The 16788-nt window shown below is 42.8% G+C and overlaps 1 protein-coding gene across 2 annotated transcripts in view; it reads left to right on the top strand.

Annotated features, from left to right (window-relative positions):
* The window catches only part of RAB11FIP4 (RAB11 family interacting protein 4), a 115571-nt gene that overhangs the window by 37455 nt on the left and 61328 nt on the right, over nt 1–16788 (top strand). For both annotated transcript variants that reach the window (XM_068209695.1, XM_068209696.1), the window contains exon 3: nt 9129–9217. In XM_068209695.1, the coding sequence (XP_068065796.1) occupies nt 9129–9217 (89 nt within the window). The remainder of the gene's footprint in view (nt 1–9128; nt 9218–16788) is intronic.

Raw genomic sequence — 16788 nt, forward strand, 5'->3', positions numbered from 1 at the left:
CAGGGCCCAGGTTTGATACTTCCAGATTCTGATCTTGTTCTGCCACTGATTTACCTCAGGGAGTTAGGGAGCCCTTGGGCTTTCGATTATCTAGTAGGAAATTTAAGACTATTATATTCCTCTTGAGGTATCTGCAAGGTATAATTAATTCATGTTGTTAGGGAACTCAGGGTCATGTATTGGAAGGAAATAAGTTAATTACAGGTTGGCAATGCAAAGCTGGAAGATTAAGATCAGGTGGATCCAACCACCTCCTTTCCAAGGAAACAGTCCTTGGCAGAAGACACAGACATGGTTATGCTTTAGAGCTTAGCCTAAAGGCAACAAAAAAACAGTGAGGAGGAACTTTAGCTGATTTGCTGCTGATTGCTTTTCTAACTTCCCATCTTTTCTAGACATGTGGTGTGTCCTTTCTAAAGGGTTGGAGTGATGTCATAGCCCAGAGGCTTCACTTCAGGGACAGGGTGAATGTCACAGTGATCGTGGTGTGGTTCCAGGAGAAGCCTCTGGAGAGTCTGCTATGATGAGATTATTATGAAGCTATAACAATGCAAAAATGTAAAACCACAGTACTTTTAATTAAAGTTTATGGCAGCCAAAGACAGTGTATAATTAGGTAAAATTACAGTGAGAAGCTGCTCTCATCAATGTTCTTGGAGACACCGTCCAAGGTGACACTGATGTGTTTGAAGAGAAGGCAAGAGAAAGCCCGGGAGGAAAGTTATTACATGTGTGCACAGACCCTAAAGTCACTGCTTGGGGTTTTGCTTGAGCAGAAAGTGCTGTAGCAAACTGAGCTCTAGTTTAAGTAAGACATGAGCTCTGTAAATCATCTGGTGTCTTCTGTAATTCACAGTCTAAAGATTGCACAAATGCACAAAATATGACCAGGAAGGGATAGAAATGACTCAGAACATCTCTTTTGTGGTAATTGTGCCCTTGTCCATGTACCCTCAGTGATGGACCAGGCAGCTACATCTCCTGTATTGAGGGGACAGGGTGAGAACATTGAGTTATCAGAGTCATGAGGCCTTGGGGGTTTTCATCCTTGCTCACCTTATGGGAACTAATTCTTTTGTTCATATCCTAGGGTTTAATTCTGCAAAGATGTGACCAGATCAAACTGGTGTACCTTGCACTCCAAGTTTATGGATGGCTTAAAGCCCAGGTGTGGAGCATGTAGGGTCCAAATCGATTGTGCGGTGGTTGTTAGGATGTATCTATGAACAGAGGCAGAGAAATCACCCGGTTCTGCAGCATCACCTAGAGCTCCTTAGCACATCATTAGCATTTCAACACTTACACCGACTCAGTGCTAGTGTTTATCATCGAAGCAGCAGCAGCTGTATCTATTTCTGATAAGACACGGTGCTGCATGTTTTCACAGCATGTCTTTGGAAAAACTGCTTCTATTCCTCACCTCACAGCATGGAAATTTTATTTATCTTTGGCTACCTGCCATATTTTCCTCAAATATTAAATTGGTTATGTTAAAGTTCAGAAAGCGCGTGTCTGTCTTTCCGAATGGAAAGCCTCCACCATGTTGTTTTAGTGCAGCCACGTCCCAAGGGAAGTAGCAGGCTTATTATCAAACAAATGCAATTTGTCTTGGCAGCAACAGATTATAAATATGATTATTTGACATCTCAGCCTATTACAATTGCTGGGGGCAGTCAGATTAATAGAGCAAAATGAGATGCTACTATAAATCCACTGGGGTTTTCAGTAATAGAGTATGAAGTTATGCTATTCTTAGCAATGGAAGCCAAATGTTTAAATTCAAGCTTTACAATCCTAATGCCTTACTATATTTCTTATTTATGATATTTCAAATTAATTTGTCTTAAAGATGCTTGCCTTTATAGTATGGTGACAAAATTGTTTCCTGCACAGAGGTGATACAGTGTCAAGGTTTTTGGTGGTTCAGTGCCTTGAATTTATTTAAATCATGAGGTTCGAGACATCTAAGAGCAACAGATTCAAATCAGAGTTGACTGCTGATGATGTTGGTTTGAGCATATCCAGGGTTGGATTTCTGTGAAAAGCTAAGTACTGGAACTTGAAAAAATCCCAAACATCTAAGTGTTTAATGCTCTGTACATGGTTCATAGAGAAATTCCTACCCCTGGATCTAAAATCTGCAGCTTGGCCTCTCTTCTCCATAAACCAGGGCATTGTTTACTCTTGTATGGTACACATGAGAAGTGTTGTGTTGCTCTACAAATGGACAGCAAGCCTTGTTTCCTCCTGGTGCTGCATAAACCTCATGACATATGGGTCAGGTACCTCTGCAGCAGCTGCAGGGACTGTCAGGTGGAAAACAGTTTATTTCCTTCAGCTGCTGAGTAGCAGAAGCTGTGGGTAAGGATGAGCAGTCTCACTGACAGTAAGTCCTTGGGAAGTGGTAGAGAAGACTTGTTCAAGTGGAGGTAAATAGGCTAGAGGGCAGAAGGTGTTGAAGGAGCCCCTTCCCACTGTGTCTCGGGGGAGGAATACTGGACAGAATACTGGTATGGTGCTTGCTATTTATGGAAAGCTTTCCTTCTTTTGCTGGTCTTTTGTGGAATAAAGGACTTTACCTTGGCATCTGTGCTGAGCCCCTGGTGTCCAGGCTGCTTTCCCCATGCAATTAGGCTTTGCCAGAGCCAGGGATAGGCTTGCCATCAAATTTAAAGCTTTGCAGCAATTTCATTGGAATGCCAGAATATGAAGGATTTACTTGGGCTCAAGCTGCCCTATCTGCTGCCTGCAGGGTTTTAATAACAATCTGCCTGTAGAGCAATTGCCATGAAATAACACCTGTAGCCTCTTACCTAAGTGCTTTGTGGCACTGCTCAGAGACACTGAGAGCAGCCAGAATATCACTCAAAGGCTGAATTCCCATTAATTTTAGCAGGGTCAGCATGGGAACCATTACTGTTTGCTCAGCAGAGCCAATGACTGTTTTTGCTGTTCTGAATTTATAATGTACTGATCCAGTAAATATTTTCTGCTACTTGTAATACTTAAAGGCTTGAGTGGAGCTGTTAATTCCCTGTGCTCTGTAGGCTGGTGGGTTCCACAGTCAGATATGTTTGCAGAACCCAGCTCTAACTGAGTCTGACCTGTTCCTTGTATTCTAAGATTTCTATTGTCTTTTGAATAGTTTCTTTACTTTGATATTCTGCTTAAAAGTACCCAAACCCTGACAAATAAAGGGGGAGCTCCCCCTACTGCCCTTGGTGTTACAGCTCACAGTGATAAGAGGGTACTGTATGAACACAGATTAATACAGAATGAAAACGCCAAGGCAGATGTATTCTGACTTTATAGCTTATTTTAACATGAAAACAGTGCTGACTGCTGTGTAATGTTCGGAGGGTCATGGCTTTTATAACAGGAGAGACTGAGCCACGTCAGCACAGAGCATTTCTGCATTTATGAATCTGTGTACTTTAGCACAATCACTGTTTTTCCAGATGAAGTCATACAGCCTGTTGTTCTCCTGGAGCAAGGGATTCTTTCCCTCATCTTGTAGAAGTTTAAGGATGTGTTAGTTATGCTTGGTTATGGAATTTGAAAATGGAGAGTTGTAGGAGCTCCTTCATATTCATTAACAGTGTGGAAGAAGCACAGCTGTGAATTTATACATTTCCCCACCTGCAGCAATAGCAACCTTTGAATCTTCAAAATAGTAACACAGACCATTATGTGCCTTCAAAAATCCATCTCTGTGCTTCTCTAGATCCTGAGGCATCTAATTACTGTAGTTGGTTGGAAAGCTTCTAGAAGTAGGCTATATATAAGCACGTTAAAGTTAAAAAGTAGATTTGTTTTTCTGTGAGTTCCTAGCACTTTTTAATGAAAATTCCAAGAATACAAATGTACCCAGAGTTTCAAAGAAATGTTCCAAAAGGGATGTTGGCTGTTCTGCTAGCTCAGACTGTGACAGGTTATTTGAACTGTGAAATAATGAAATTTGATGGTGTTTTTTCAAAACAAAATTTTCTAAAGCAGAGTATTTCTGGCCTTCTGTTTCACCGGAGATTATTATTTTCTTAAAAGCTTTTATAGTTTCTCTCAGATACTCCAAGCAAACATATTTCTCACAAAACCAGTGCCAAGTTTTGGCCATCTCCTTCAACTAATTATAAAACCTAATTTGCAGTCCCATAGCTGAGAAAAGAGTTTTGCCAGCTGTGCCCTGAAGATCCAGCACGGACTAAGAGATATGTTGTAGTCATGTAAAAGGGAGTTTATTTGCCTATAATATCTAGGACCAGGACAGTTGCACCAGCATGGGAATTTCAGTAAAGCACATCAGAAAACCCCAAAGTCTGCATGAACCCATTTAGGTTCATAGCTACAGATCTCAGGCTTCAATGAGGCGGTCACTGGAGATGATCTGATGGATCTATCCGTTCTGGTAAGAATAACTTACTGACAGGGGTGGTGCTTGGGATGGCTCCAGGGACAAGGACTGTCACTGAATGTGCAGAGTTGGGCTCTCCTGGAATTAATTACCTATAGCTGCTCAATGAACTGAAATTTGCTACTCCTGAAAGTACTTGAGAGTTTTCTAAGACTTAACTAAATTTCACTAAATACACACTGAAACCATAAATGTGTCTAATATACCACTAAAGATCCAAGGGCAGATAAAGTAAAAAGCTCTTGCTGTTAGGAAAAATGCCAGAAACCAACTAGATTCATTTAGGTAACCAGATTTGATTTCCTATAGTATTAAAATTGCTTAATTGCCTGTGAAAATTGTCTGATGTGTTATGGGTTAAATCTCCTTCTTGAAGCATTTGCAGGAAACAGCTTTGCTAAAATTGAGTTCATTTGTGGCCAGAATGTCTGTTTGCAAATTGAATGTTTGTTAGGGTGGGAAAACCATTTTTAAATAAAACGGATTGTAAATTTGTAAAATTATCTCGTAAGGGATATCATGTCTAGCACCTGAGTGAATTGAAAAAGTTAAAGGATCATATCTTCCCCTTCAGTGACTTGTAAATGACTTTGATCCCTTTTGCTTAGGACTGAAGATGACCCTGTTCTGGCCAAATGAATTGTGTTTGCTTTTTCATTTGTAGTATTAGGATAAATATTTTTAACTCAGATAATTTTGACAGACCAGACTAGAGACTGACTCAGTGGCTTTGTTAAACTAGAACTCGTACACATCCATGTTTCAAAGAGTCTCTGGAGTGGACAGAGGAGCTGCTTCTGTGCTGGCTCATCAGGTGTCTTTAGCCAGGAAAGAAAATTCAGCAGCTTCTGGCCACTCTCATTTTGTGATCTGATTGTTTAGTCCTTTCTCCAGACACAGGCTTGCTGCCAGTCTGTGTCACAGTGATTTACATCGAGCACAGCCTTTCACAGTGTCTCTCCATGAAGGGCACCTTTCAGTGGAGCTGCAGCACTGGGTGCACAAGGACCTGGAGCTAGTCCTGGCTTACTCTTTCCTCTCTCTGCTTCCTCACTGTTGTTGCAGTGCAGCTAGGTCTTCTTGCCAACTGCTGCCCAGAAATGTAGATGAAATTTTCCCAAACTGCAGCAAAGGAGAGAGAACATTGAGCACATTAATATCTTATGATACAGATAGACATCCAAATGAAATATCTCTAATCAGCCATGTAAGTGGCTTTCAGTTCTACCTTTTCCAGGAAAATGAAATTATAACAGTAATAGAACATCTCTAGTGCAAGAGGTCTTTAAAGTAGCCAAGAATTATTCCTTTGCTTCATTGCAATGGGTTATTTTTGGACAGATTCTAGCCTTGGGTGCACACTGTTGCACAGCTTGAAATATCCACCATGGCAGTTCTGCAGACCTCAGTACACGGGGTTCTGCTCGGGAGTGGCTCTGCTAGCAAAGAACAAATCTTTGTCCAGTACCTTCCTATTTCCACATTGAGATTTGCCAGAGTAAACCTCGATTTGTTGTTGTTTTCTGTCTGGACTGTGACACACTAATTTACCTCACTGCACTTCCCAGGCTGCAAGCCAGGGTGTGTTCTAATAAGAACAGATCCTGGGTAGTAGGAGCACACATGGCACAGCATTTGAGACACTCCAGTGTTCTCTCTTTATGTTACAACATTGTGTAACCCTCCTGGAGTACCTGAAAAATTCAAATTATATTTAGATGAGGGGAACAAAAGGTGAGATTGTATTGGCACTGTTGCAGAAAAACATTGAATAAGAAAGCTGATGCATCACCTTCCTGGTGATAAGGGGTGGTCCAAGGAAAAGACCAGCATCAGTCCTCCAGAGTGAAGAGATTCCGATTTGTGTCCTCACAGGGAAGAGAAGAACAGAGAATTTACTCTTAAAACTCGGTTCTTAACAGGAATAAAAAAAGTGACACAGTCTTGAGATTCTTGAAGCCAGTGGCCGTTTTTTCATTCATTTGCTGGATTTTGGAACAGGTTCAGATGTCTGCAATGTGGTTTAGTAATCTCAGAAGAAAATTGTCTCTCAGCGTTTCCTTCTCCCCTTCCCTTTTTAATGGAATATAATGATATGCAGTTCTTCCCAAGAGGATGAAGAGAGCCAGGCTGTCATGCCAGCCTGCATGCAGAGCAGTGCACAGGGGATACTGCCTGCTGCACGCCCAGACATCTCCCCACTAAAAACTCACCTTTGCAGATGGAGACTGGCTCAGATGAACTCATGCCCTGAATCTGCCAGCACTGATGGAAATTTGGCCTGTGACTACAATAAAAGCAAGATTTGGCTTTGTTTGCCATTTTAAGCTATGCAGTTTGGTAATCAAATTGGATCAAATGGTTGCTGATGTTCTGGAAATGAGTTTGGTGCTTGGCCAGGTTCTGGATCAGGCTGTAAAAGCCTGGGTCAGGTGGCTCTGGTGAAGAAGCAGTGAGAGCTGCACTGAGTCAGTTGAATGCAAAGGAGGCAATGCTTTTCTCCCCAGTGTTTTTACTGAATGAATGACAGGCCAAGAGCTATCGTGAAGTGGTTCTCCCTAATGGACAAGGGAGATGAAAGAATGTGATCAGTAGTAATCTTAGATAAGAAATTAACAGCAAAGAGGGGACACAGAAGACTCTGTTTCAGACCCTGGAGGTCGGAGAGCTGTTTGTGACTCTAGCTCTAACAGACCAGTCTGGCTGGCCTTTTGAAAGGAGGCAAGGTAGAAACATTTCTAACACCCTTGTTTTGGGCAGTTAAATCCTTTTTTGAAGACCCACTACTTTTGTGACTTTTACCCACTAAAAAAAATAAAACTGGGAGAGCACTGTTGTTAGCACAAGTGCATGAGAAAAGTAAAGCTTGAAATTATGGTGTAAACTATTGTTGAGAAATTTTAGAACACTGTAAACATGCTCTGTTCCTTACACTACTCTGCATCCATTACTGTGTAGCACTTGGTATTTATTTTCCTTTTTTGCTGGAGGTAACTCATTTTAAGGAGTAGTTGCTCCATCTCCTGCAGAGACCTTTTAGCAAAGCAGTTCATACGTGTGATGAGTCTCACAGTGGGTGCTGGCACAAGGCAATTTGATGAGCAGTAAGCTTTAGTTGTTAATGTCAAAAGGTAAAAACAATAAATTGAATTTTCCTCTGTGAGAGGACTAGCAAAATAACCTTAGGCAAGCACAGAGCACTTTAAGCTAAAACCAAGAGGAAGAAAAGGATTATGGCTGGGTGGGAAATGTGACAGTTACAGGTAGAGCAAGTTATGTAGAAAGATGCTGTCTCCAAGCAATCAAGTTTAACATCTTTCCTCTGTCAGACAGTAGATGATAATTTTGATTATTAATCCCAGATAAACTCCTCTTTGGGAAGTGACCCTACCACACATTCTTGCCCACTAACATCTCTAGCAAAGTGGGTCTTTAACAGCTTTATTTATCCTCATTTATCTGCTCAGTACCACCTGAGACTCTCACTTTGCTGCAGAAACTGAAAAAAGGAAAAAAAGTCTTGCTGCCTTTGTCCATGTGACATTTCTGAAGTCTAATGATGTCTCCATTCAGCAGGTGCTACCTCAACACGTGCCTGTGTGTGGCAGACAGGGACAGCACAGTGGTCCCCCTATTAGGCTTCTCCATCTGGTCATTTTTTCTGGTTTCTAAAGCACTCCTTTCCTTTGCAAGGGACTCTTTCTCCATAACCATAACATCCCTACAGATGTTATTCCTTCATGTACAACCAGGTGAGAAGGTCAGCTAATGGTATAAACCTGTTCAGTTCACACTTCCTTCCATCACCCTGTTTCCTCTGGCTCACCTGCTTTGGGAGCGGTATCCATGTGTAATGTCACACTAATATTGCATTAGTGCTGGGATGGAAGGGACTGCTGGGCAATTGCAGCCTCCATTGCAGTGGGAAAGTGCACAACACATGCTGAGAAGGTTTCACACAGTCTGGGCCCAAGGCTGTGAACTGGGTGCTCTAAAACAACCTGGCCTGACATTACTGCCTTCTGCAGCTCACCCTGCCAAGTGGAGTCACTGGTAATTAATGGGAAACGAGGCATCTGGTGATTTCAGTGTTTCTATATTTGTCTCAGGTTTTCAGATGAGAGAAAGGACCAAGGGAAACACAGACATTGATTTTTCCAGCTCTTAATGTGGTTGTTAACAAAAGCAAACACACAAGCTTCAACTCTCTGGTTGCAGTGCATAGATATTTGCTTGTGAAACACTCTGTGACAGAGCTTTTTTTGAAGGGGGGTTTGTGACACTTAGGCGTTTCCCCTTTGTCATTTTGACCAGAGAAAATTAGAAGCAGCTCCACCTGACACTGATGTGCAGTAGTTGGTAGCTCATGCCAAGCCTGCAAATCCAGTGTTTGACTCCAGAGCCTGGGTTTGGTTAGAGGTGGGCTTGTGCCCCACAGGGTAGTTTACCCAGCCAAGCAATGCTCAGCTTTCAGTTTCATTGCAGGCTAGTGTATCCGTGCTGAGGTAATTGCACTTTTCAAGTTCCACATGTTGAATGTGGGCTGGGCAGAACTCTGAAGGCAGAGTTGTGTTACACCTATTTAAATAAATCCCAAAGCTGCCTTCCGAGGTTTTGTGCATACAGATTGGCTAGAAACCAGTGTTTCTTCCTGCATTGTCCATGTAATGGAAGATAAGCTCTTGGCCTTACCATTTCCTCTCTTTCTCTTTACCAGGCTGTGAAGAGTTACTAAAAGATGTCCTGTCTCCTGAAAACTCTGAGCCCCAGCACTACCAGCCACAATATGTTGATTACTATTACCAGGTAAGAGAAGCACTAATTCTGGGTCATGTTAGTGGGCTGAGGAAGCCTCTGGAATGATGTGTAGTTGGATCATTGTAAATGTTGTTGTTTTACTTGGCCTATTGACTCTTCCTTCCTAGGTTCATGGCTGTTAGCAAGCCATCCATGCTGTTTTAGCTGCATTTAACACGGGTTAACTGGTGGGAAAGTATTTAGCATTTAGGTAATGTTCCTCAGTATTCACCTGGCTGTGAAGGGAGATCCCTGTACAAGCTCGCTGGCACCTCACAAGTGCAAAACACTGATTTGTATCTAATTAAATCAGTCAAACTCTGTAAGTGAACAAGTCCTTAGGGACCTTCTGCAGATAATAAACAGGGCCTCAACAGCTGTTGGGAAGCAGAAACAATACACCTTGGAAACCTTTGCTAGTATTTTGGCTGGTGGGTGTGGCATAATTTTAAACCATTAAAGGTCCTCATTTGTATCCTTAATTGGTCAGTGTCTGTGCAGTGTTAGAGGTAGAGCACTGCTAAGTTTTCCTTTTAGCATCTCTTTGTCCCTTCTTCACTTTGCTTTGGTTTTGATCACCTCCACCCATGTAAAGATTAAAGATGCATTCAGAGGAGGATTGTGTGTCAGACTGCAAATGATTCTGAAATCAACAGGAAAAGCATTTTACCTTCACAGGTAGTGAAGTGTGAGGACAATTCTCATGTATTGAGGAAGGATGTGTTAAGTGTGCTGGTGAGCTGCAGTTACACACAACCACAGAACGGTTTCACTGTCCATACAAAAAATAGAGACATTTCCTGCACCTCAGTGCCCATCACCACTCTGCTTGTTTCTAAACCCCTGGTTTTTGTAACTGATGACACAGATACCCACCATGCTGTTGCTTGGTTACCTCAATAGATGCCATAAAGCAAACTCCTTGGTTTGCAGTAGCTGATAGAGGCTATAAAATGCAAACAGGCTCTGCACACAGTCGATGTTCCCCTGTTGCTATGCAGACGTGTCAGGCTGGTTCTGACACTGTTAGAATGCAGGTGACAGTTGGGTCTGTATTCCTTAGAGATTTCACATCTGCTGTCATGCAAAGATGTGCTGAGGAAAGCTCTTGAAGACAACCTGCAAAACTCTGCAAACCGCACCTCTTCTGCCATCCGTCCTCCAGGAGAGCCTGAGGGTTGGAATTGCAGTTGCTAATCCTGGTAACAGCTGCTGAGTTTCCCATTTGAGTGCTGGATTTGTGCCTCTGGGAGAGGGAGGGGGCAGAGGGTGACCCTGTTCAGAAAGAGCTGATCTGACACTGCTGTGCTGGAAGTCTTGCTGGTCAGGAGATGGCCACCAGCCCCCTGGATGGTCCCTGCAGGGGGTGGCACCACTGCAGAGGGGTCCTGCAGCAGTGTTTGCCCACTTTCATGGAGCCAGTGCAGGATTTGTGCAGCCTGGGAGCAGAACCAGGTCCTTCCACACCTGCCCAGGCCAGGTGAGCTGTCGTGGTGGGGAGAGGACAGGGAATGGTGTGCACTGTTGTACATCCCACGCTTATCTCACAGCTCTTCTGCGCCACTGCCCTCCAGAGGGGCTGGTTCCATCTCCCATCTCCAGATCCTCCAGGTGCAGTTTGGAAACTGTTCGCTAGATGTCAGCTAAAGACTGGGAAAAGGCGTGAGCAGCCTCTGCTCTCACCTTAAGGATGCCGTGCTATGGCAGGACGTTGGAATTTTCTAGCTGATGAAGCAGAGGAGAACTGAGGGTCAGGTGGATTTGAGGCTACCACCATTCATGGCGTTTGCTCCCTGTTCCCAAAGAAGAACATATAGAAAACATATAAGCTGTCCTTGTATCTCCCAGGCATTAATGAGTGTGAATTCCTGGTGCTGTAATCAAATTTATGGGCAGCTCCCATTGGCACAAATGGTAGTTGCCTGTCTAATCTGATTTTTACCCCAGTACGTCCTTTGCATGTTTCTCTAGTTCTCAGGTGCACTCAAATTCCCAGGCAGCAGAAGGACACAACTGCTATGATGGTACAAATAGAAACTTTAAAAGGGAATGCATCTTTTTTATTCCTCCCCAGGGGCTGTGCTTACACAAAAGCAGGTACTGAGCTGGTTCACTGTTATGCTGTCTCTGCATTCACACGAAAGGGAGAAGTTGAAGGGAAGTTTCCCCCTCCCTGTATTGTAGCTTTCTGAAGCCCAAAGGCATCAAATTGAAGAGGTAAAGGTAATTCCAAGATGTGGGATGAAGTGGCAGGAGCCACTGTGAAGTGCTGAACTAGTCCAGCTGTTTGCATATGTTGAGTCAAATGGAGAAGAAGAAACTGCCAAGCCTCCAGCCTTTAATTAAAACCGAGTGCAATTAATTTAAAGGGATATATAAAACCTCCTGATACCAGGAGCTTGGGGCATTTAATTTGACGTTTTTTAAATGGTCTGATTTTACTTTTTTGTTCTTCTTCAGTGTAAACAAAGAGCAAAAGCTGACAAGCTTTTAATGCCGGAAAACTTTGTAAAAAAATCCTGTTGTGTATGCAATTCAAAATGTAAAGGCCATTCCATGGAAGGTTCTTAATGGCCTGTATTGAGAGGCTCTGTGAGTGATATCACAGGCAAATGGAGAGCTCTGCCTTTGAGATCAAGGCTGTTAAGGTGTGATATGCAGAACATAAAGAGCGAAACTTTTATGGGTTACTACAGGATGTCCCACTGACTTCCATCAGCATTGATTCAGGCTGCAGAGTGTGTCTTCTCTTTGGACCAGGGACAGCTGGTCCAAAGAAACTTAGGAGGATGGGATTGCAGTTAGGAGATAGCAGTTCTAGAGCCCTTCAGCTTTGGGACCTACAAATAAACCTTTTCTGTCTGTGAATTGACTCTGTTGATTTAGTTAAAGTCTGAATTGTGCTCCATTTGAGGCACTGCATCAGTCAAGTGCTGTTCATTAGTATAATTTCTGTCTCTCACAGCCTTTACAGAGGTAATGGAAATACTCAGAATTTGCCAAAGCCAATTTGTCAATCCCAAATTCCTTTCCCAATGTTTGCTGCTATAGCCTCAACTCTTGTTTTGGCTTTGGTTTGAAGGGAGACAAAAGTCTCCCTAGTCCAGTTTGCTTTGTGGCGGGCATCTAGTAGCACTTCAGAGCCCTTGGATAGCCTTTTGGAGATGGTAACCAACACAAAGTCCACAGCTGAAGTCTGTGTGTGAAAAGCCAGGCCCGGACTGAGCCAGCTCAAACAAAGCAGAGTGCCTGTGTCTCATATTTCCAAATGGCTGGCTCTGGGCCTTCCTGGGCACCCAGCCAGCTGGGAGCACTGGCCACAGGACTCACAGGGAATTAGGCTGGCTGCATCTGCAGCTCTCTGGCCAAGACTTGCATTGCAGGCCCTGAGAAGCAGTGGTGTGGGTCTAGGTGCTCTTCTGTCTGAGCACCTACGTTTAGGGAAGTGGGAATCAGAACAGGAGCTCCTTTGTCAGCTCTTCACCTGGTGTATTTTGGCTGTTCAAATCTGAAGGGAGCCTGAATCTAGATCACCCCAATAGGTGGCAGAAGAGGGGGTTGAGTGACAGGTCTTAGAGCCTCTCACCATCAGCTAGCAGGGCACTTCTGAGTGTTCCTTGTGAAGGGACAGACTGGTTTTACATGTGGGTTGTTGCCTTTTCATCTGGAATCAATGGCCAAAAGACATAGTGCAAACCCAGTGGAAGAGCATGTTGTAAGGAACAATAATGGCAGGGTCCTTGTTTCAATCAAAGCTGTTTGTTTCTTATTAATTGTTGCTGTATTGAGTTACCACGTACCTTTTTTTTCTGTTCCCATCTGTAAATAAGAGTGAATCTGTCTCTTACCAAAGTGCAGGATGATCGCTGCATATCAAAGAATGAGCTGTCTTTTCAGTCCTCTGTGTGTTCCCCTGCCTGCCAAGTGATTAATTACACTGTATGAACAGCAGAAAAATTGTTGAAACATGACAAATAAATTGTGTTTGCCTCTGGGATGGAGCTGGGACTGCTGGCTGATCTGCTGCTTTGAAAATATTTTCAGTAGCAATTAGGAGTCCCTCACCAGCTTCTGAAAAATTTTTTCCCCCACTAGCTGCTTGAGGATATCTCCAGACACCTGTGTCAGAGCAGAGGGGACCTTCTGCACTGTGAAAACACTGTGATACAAATGAGTTTTTCACTAGGCTGTGGAAGAAGGTAGCAGGAGAGCCTGTAACCAGAATATTTTTGATTTTAATCTCATACATTCTGTGTTTGTAAGCAATGACTCTACCTTGACCATTGAGTTGCCAGTGTTCTTGGAGAGAATAACTGACCTCATTTGTTAGAAGGTTTTTCTTGATAGTGTTTTTCTAACATCAAACACAGGTGTTGCCTATCTTAATGTGAAATACATCTTTCCTTCCACCTTCTGTGGCAGCAATAGTGGAGACACTCCTATATTAACAAAAAAGCACACAAGTGGTTAAGGTGGAAATACCTTTTCAACCGGTGGCCAAGAGAAGAAGCCAGTCAGTATGGTAAGGACAAGCAGTATTAAATACATCAAACTGAAGCTTTTCTCCTCTGTTTCTTATCATCCTCCAGTTTTCTCCACCACCCACACGCTCTCGGTCACTGTTGGCTCTCATTGTGTTTTCAGCCCTGTAGATGCTCAGTGTGAAGATTCCCCTCCCTGTGCTTGGGACCTGGGGTGTTTCTGCCCCCCTGGGATCACACAGTGCATGTTTGCAAGTTGCTCCTCTTGCCAAGCTGCTGGGGGGCTCCTGTGTCCTGCTGCCACCATGGGACCTGTTACATCCCGAAGTCTGTTTTAGATCTAGTGCTCCTAAATCTGCCAGGTTCTCCTTCCCCTCAGCTTCTGCTGCATCCCCTGAGAAATAAGTGTGTTCAGCATCTCTAGAGATGGCCTTTTGGGAGACCCAGCCTCAGGATTGATCCCAGCCCCTGCTGAAATTGGTAGAAACACTTCTTAGACCCTGATCAACCTCTGGGGTTGTTCCCAAGGTCGTTGTCTGAATCCTTGCTGGAGGGGTACGGTGGGAGAAAGGCTTGGTAAAGTACAGCCATGCAGTTATAGAGAGAAAAAAAGTGCCTGTTCCTAGGCAGGATTTTACACAGGCAGTGTGCACTGTCTGCACCACTGAGAAGTTTATTGTAACCTCTACAGGCAGCACTCTCAGCAGTTCATTTTTCCTAATTTTTTTTTTTTTTTGAGCATCAAAAAGCAACATTAACTACAACTGCTGAGAAACCCCCAGTGAGCAATTACCAAGAGCAATGAAAAGCATGGTGTGCCCCCATTTGGAATTCATTTACATGGAAATTGCCTACTTTCACCTGGTGATATTCTGAATTTTATTTTTTAGGTTTGTGCATGCATGCAAAAATAACTGTCCTTGGTCAAAACACCTGCATAAAAATAACCTGCCTCTCTGGCTGCTCAAGCTGATTCTGAAATGTTGCCCTGAAGAACTGCTGTACTGAGAATGAGCAGTTCTGCACTTGGGACAAGGCAGACACCTTTCAACAAAATAAATGCCAACTCCTCCAAACACAGCCATAAAAGAGATTGAAGATTATTTTCTTTTTTAAAACCAGCTTGCATTTTTGATTTGGTGGAACATCACACACTGACATTTTTAAAGGGGAAACTACTTCATCCCTGACTCATTTTTGCTCAGTTGTGGTATAAAACACACATAAAATAACTCAAAAGAAATTATACGCTCTGGCCTGGTCAAAAATAATTCCTCTCTCTCTCAAAATGTGCTTTGGGTTTTCTTTAGAGAGAAATCTGAGTTTTTGACTTTCTCATCCTGGGCTGGGTCAACAAAATACTCTGAGATCTTAGAGCCTGTAGGCTGGAGAAATCTTTTCCTGTGCAGTTCTTGGCACAACACCCCAAATACAACCCCAGTCCCTGAAGCCAGCAGGGCTGGGGGGTGACCTGGCAGAGGAGCCACAGCCCTCAGAATGGAGTGTCTCAGTGCAAAGTGTTGATTCAGGTGGGGCCCTGTGAGAATCCAGCATCTGGGCTGAATTTGTGACAGTGCTGAGGTACAAATTCTGCCAGTTAGCTGGTTTAAATTTTAAGCACCTGCTCTTGCAGGTGAACCACTGCTCTCCTGTAATAGAAGCATAAATCAGTGAGGGGCTGAAGATTGTTTGCTTCCCCACAGGGTTGTGTCTGAGTTAAAATTTACTGTTTCTTAGGGCTAAATTTGGCTGGGTGGTTTGAGACAGGGGGAAGTGTGACTGCCTGGTTCAGACGTCACAGCTGTGACTCGGCAGCACAGATGAAGCTCCCACTGGAGCATCCTTCCAGGCATCCATAGCAAACTAATTTTGTACACTTATTGTTATCTATCTCTCTATTTTTTTTTTTTTTTTTTCCTTTGGAGCATTTCTTTTCTGTGGCCCAGGTGGAGTTTTGTATAGCATTCAGAGCTTTATCATTTTGAAGCCTGTCACCCCTCTCTTTGCCAGAACCATTTAAAAGACATTTTCTGTCTCAACCTGAATTTTCTTTCTGAGTCATTATCTTCAACCTTTTAATCTGCTGATTTTCTGACAGAGCACAGTTTTGGGGGTGTTCTTTTATGAAATTGTTAGTTGCCATGGCAAAATTTTCCTCCCATCCTTGGATAAACCAATTTAGGCTGTGGCATAGTCTTTAGGTAGAAGCTGTGGAATGACTGAAAGCTAAAAGTTGGTCTCTTTTTTTGAGGAAGTTACATCCCTATTGATTTAATCCTTCAGGTAAGTATGGCTTTGTGGTTTAGTGCCTTTTGTTTGATGTACTGAAAATTTGTCCACTTTAATCTGTGGTGTATCCTGAGTACAGCATTCTTAGCAACAAAAGCAAAGAAATATTATGACAGCACTCGCCTTGCTCTGTGTTTCCATGAAAGAAATGCAACTGCTTGGTTAGAGGGTGGTGAGCAATTCCTGACTGATACACAGCCTTTGGGGAATACCAAAATATCTGTAATAGTAGATCTGCAAAAAAAATAAAAAATATCTGTAAAAGTAGGTCTATGAGGGCAGGGCACACAGCATTCACAGGCTTTCTTGACACTTGCATGACAAAGAAATCTTTGTCCTCCAGTTTATAAATTGACACTGGTTCTTTCTTTCTTGATTTTTTTCTTAATTTCTTATTCTACTTTGTATAATTTCTCTTTGCTGCTTGGGGAAATTTCTGCTTCATTTATGGATGATTGTGGGACAATACATAATTGTCTTTCTTCTTCATGGAATATTTACAGTGATAAGGCTGTGAAATTGAAGTGTAGGAGTTTTTTTAAGTAAATAACATTGGTTTAAATTGGGTGTTTTATTTTTTATTTGTTTGTGGGTTTGGTTGTTGGTTTTTTTTAGAAGAAGAAATTTCTACGTAAACATGTAAAAGGTGGCTGAAAAAACCAAGATTCCAGGTTACTATGAAACTGTAAAGAGAAAGTCAACCACAGAGGGATGTTCTAGCTGATAAAACCAGCAAAATCCCTCATTGCACAAGCAAACAAAAAGGATCTGACTGCTTCTTTTCTGCCTTTTAACTTCTCTGATGAACCT

The sequence above is a fragment of the Anomalospiza imberbis genome, chromosome 19 (genome assembly GCF_031753505.1).
Source record: "Anomalospiza imberbis isolate Cuckoo-Finch-1a 21T00152 chromosome 19, ASM3175350v1, whole genome shotgun sequence".
NCBI classification, from domain to species: domain Eukaryota; kingdom Metazoa; phylum Chordata; class Aves; order Passeriformes; family Viduidae; genus Anomalospiza; species Anomalospiza imberbis.